Source organism: Leuciscus leuciscus, assembly GCF_965113295.1.
Source record: "Leuciscus leuciscus genome assembly, chromosome: 9".
In the NCBI taxonomy this organism is placed as follows: Eukaryota; Metazoa; Chordata; class Actinopteri; order Cypriniformes; family Leuciscidae; genus Leuciscus; species Leuciscus leuciscus.
In genome coordinates this window covers 24,939,043-24,940,977 of record NC_138733.1, presented here as the reverse complement: position 1 = coordinate 24,940,977, position 1,935 = coordinate 24,939,043, and the positions used below count along the sequence as shown (strand labels likewise).

Sequence of the window (1,935 nt, the reverse complement as noted above, 5' to 3'; positions counted from 1 at the left end):
GCATACAGAAAAAAAGTGCAACGTTTAGATTGGCGTTTGGCTGCTAATGCCATCACGAAAAGTCCTCTATTTTAAAATAAGGCCTTGAAGTGTCATTAAATTGCAAATGTCTAGCCTGCATATTTAACTTAGTGTCCAAGCTACAAATAGCCTAAGTTAAGTGGCTTCAGTGCAAAAAATTCAGAATTTGTATAGGAACCTTTCATTAGTGTGTCCTCCAGATTGTTTGAACACTACATAGGCTAAGACTGAAATAGTTTAGATAATTATTTAAAATTGGCTACTCTGTGAGAAATGTAATATTTTCACACTCTTATTATTTTATATTTCTTTTATTTTCAGCAGGACAAAATATCAAAGAAAAAGTTTCCATGGGTATCTTAAATGCCAGTTTTTCCCAAAATATCTCTGTTGTGCATCCTGCATACTTCTTAATCAGTGGACTTTCAGGAATACCATACAGCAACTATTACTATGTGTTCCTGTTTTTCATTTATATTATTTCTGTAATTGGAAACTCTATTGTCCTTTTAATTATAGCTCTTGACCAGAGCCTGCACAGTCCAAAGTACATTGGTGTGTTTAACTTGGCCTTAGCGGATATTGGTGAAACTAATGCACTGATTCCTAACATGATGAAGACATTTCTGTTTGACTCACAGTACATATCCTTCAATGCTTGTTTGGCCAACATGTTTTTTGTTTACTTCTTTAATACAATACAATGTGTCAGCCTTGTTGTCTTGGCATTTGACCGCTTTATTGCTATTTGCTTGCCACTAAGATATCATGCCATTGTAAATAATGCTGTCATGTGTTCAGTTTTCTCAGTATGCTGGATTCTTAGCACTTTTCTAGTGGCAACGACGGTGTCTTTGGTCACCCGACTTTCATTCTGCAAGTCCAATGAGATACAGAGTTATTTTTGTGACCATGGTCCAGTATATAGAATGGCATGCAATGACAATAGCATCAGTTCGGTTATGGCAAAACTCAGCACAGCTGTCTACTTTGCTGCTCCGTTGACAATTTTCCTGTCTTACCTTTGCATATTTTTTACCTTAAGTAAAATTACAACATGGGAGGGGCGTATTAAGGCCCTAAAGACTTGTGTTTCTCACCTGATGTTAGTTGGAGTGTGTTTCCTTCCCATAATCTGCACATACATTGCTGCAATCATGCTTTCTCTGTCTCCCAATGTGAGAATCATCAGCACGTCTCTGGCATATGCTGTTCCACCAATGCTAAATCCCATCATTTATGTTTTAAACACAGCTGAAGTTAGGAACTTTATCCAGACAATAATAAAAAAAAAGTCTGCATCCATTGCCCACATTGTTTCAGATTGATTGCAAAAAGTTTTTTGTGCATCTTCTCAAATAAGTTGTTTATTGTGTTTTTCATTTTGTATTCATCTTGTTGTAATTAAGCTAGATACAGCAAACCTTTATGGAATTAAAAAGAAAAAATAATTTCTGCAAGTAGGGCATGTCCTGTTTTTGTCATGCTGATTTGTACCATCACTACATGCTGGTATGATTAACATTAATTTGGCTGTTTCATATGTATGTGTGCTACTGTCCATGCTGTATTTTTCTGTCACATTGAAAGAAATGAATAACCTACTACTGTAAAGTGTATAGTATATGTGTATATCATAAATCTGCTACTCTTAGTTTTTCATATCCTTCACTCAAAAAAAAGAAAGAAAAAAAAGATGGTTCGTTAAAGGTTCTTTGCATGAAGTAACCGTTCTATTTAGAACCATATCGTCTTGAAGAACCCTTTATATTCTGAAATGGTTCTTTGTGTTAGAGTTTAGGGTTATTTTTTCCACCACCTTTTTCTTTTTCAAATCTGTAACTTTCAAAGCCACCTCATTACTGATTTTCTGGAGCTCAGCCATCCAATTACACAGACTGTCAACATACTCTC

At 35.3% G+C, this 1,935-nt stretch overlaps 1 protein-coding gene across 1 annotated transcript; it reads left to right on the top strand.

Moving 5' to 3' along the window:
- Window positions 1-371: 371 nt before the first annotated feature.
- LOC309505806 (olfactory receptor 52E8-like) lies at window positions 372-1,349 on the top strand (the record flags this gene model as incomplete). The annotated part of the gene is made up of 1 exon (XM_082179263.1): window positions 372-1,349. One exon carries the CDS (start codon window positions 372-374, stop codon window positions 1,347-1,349), a length of 978 nt encoding a protein of 325 aa, XP_082035389.1.
- Window positions 1,350-1,935: the final 586 nt, after the last annotated feature.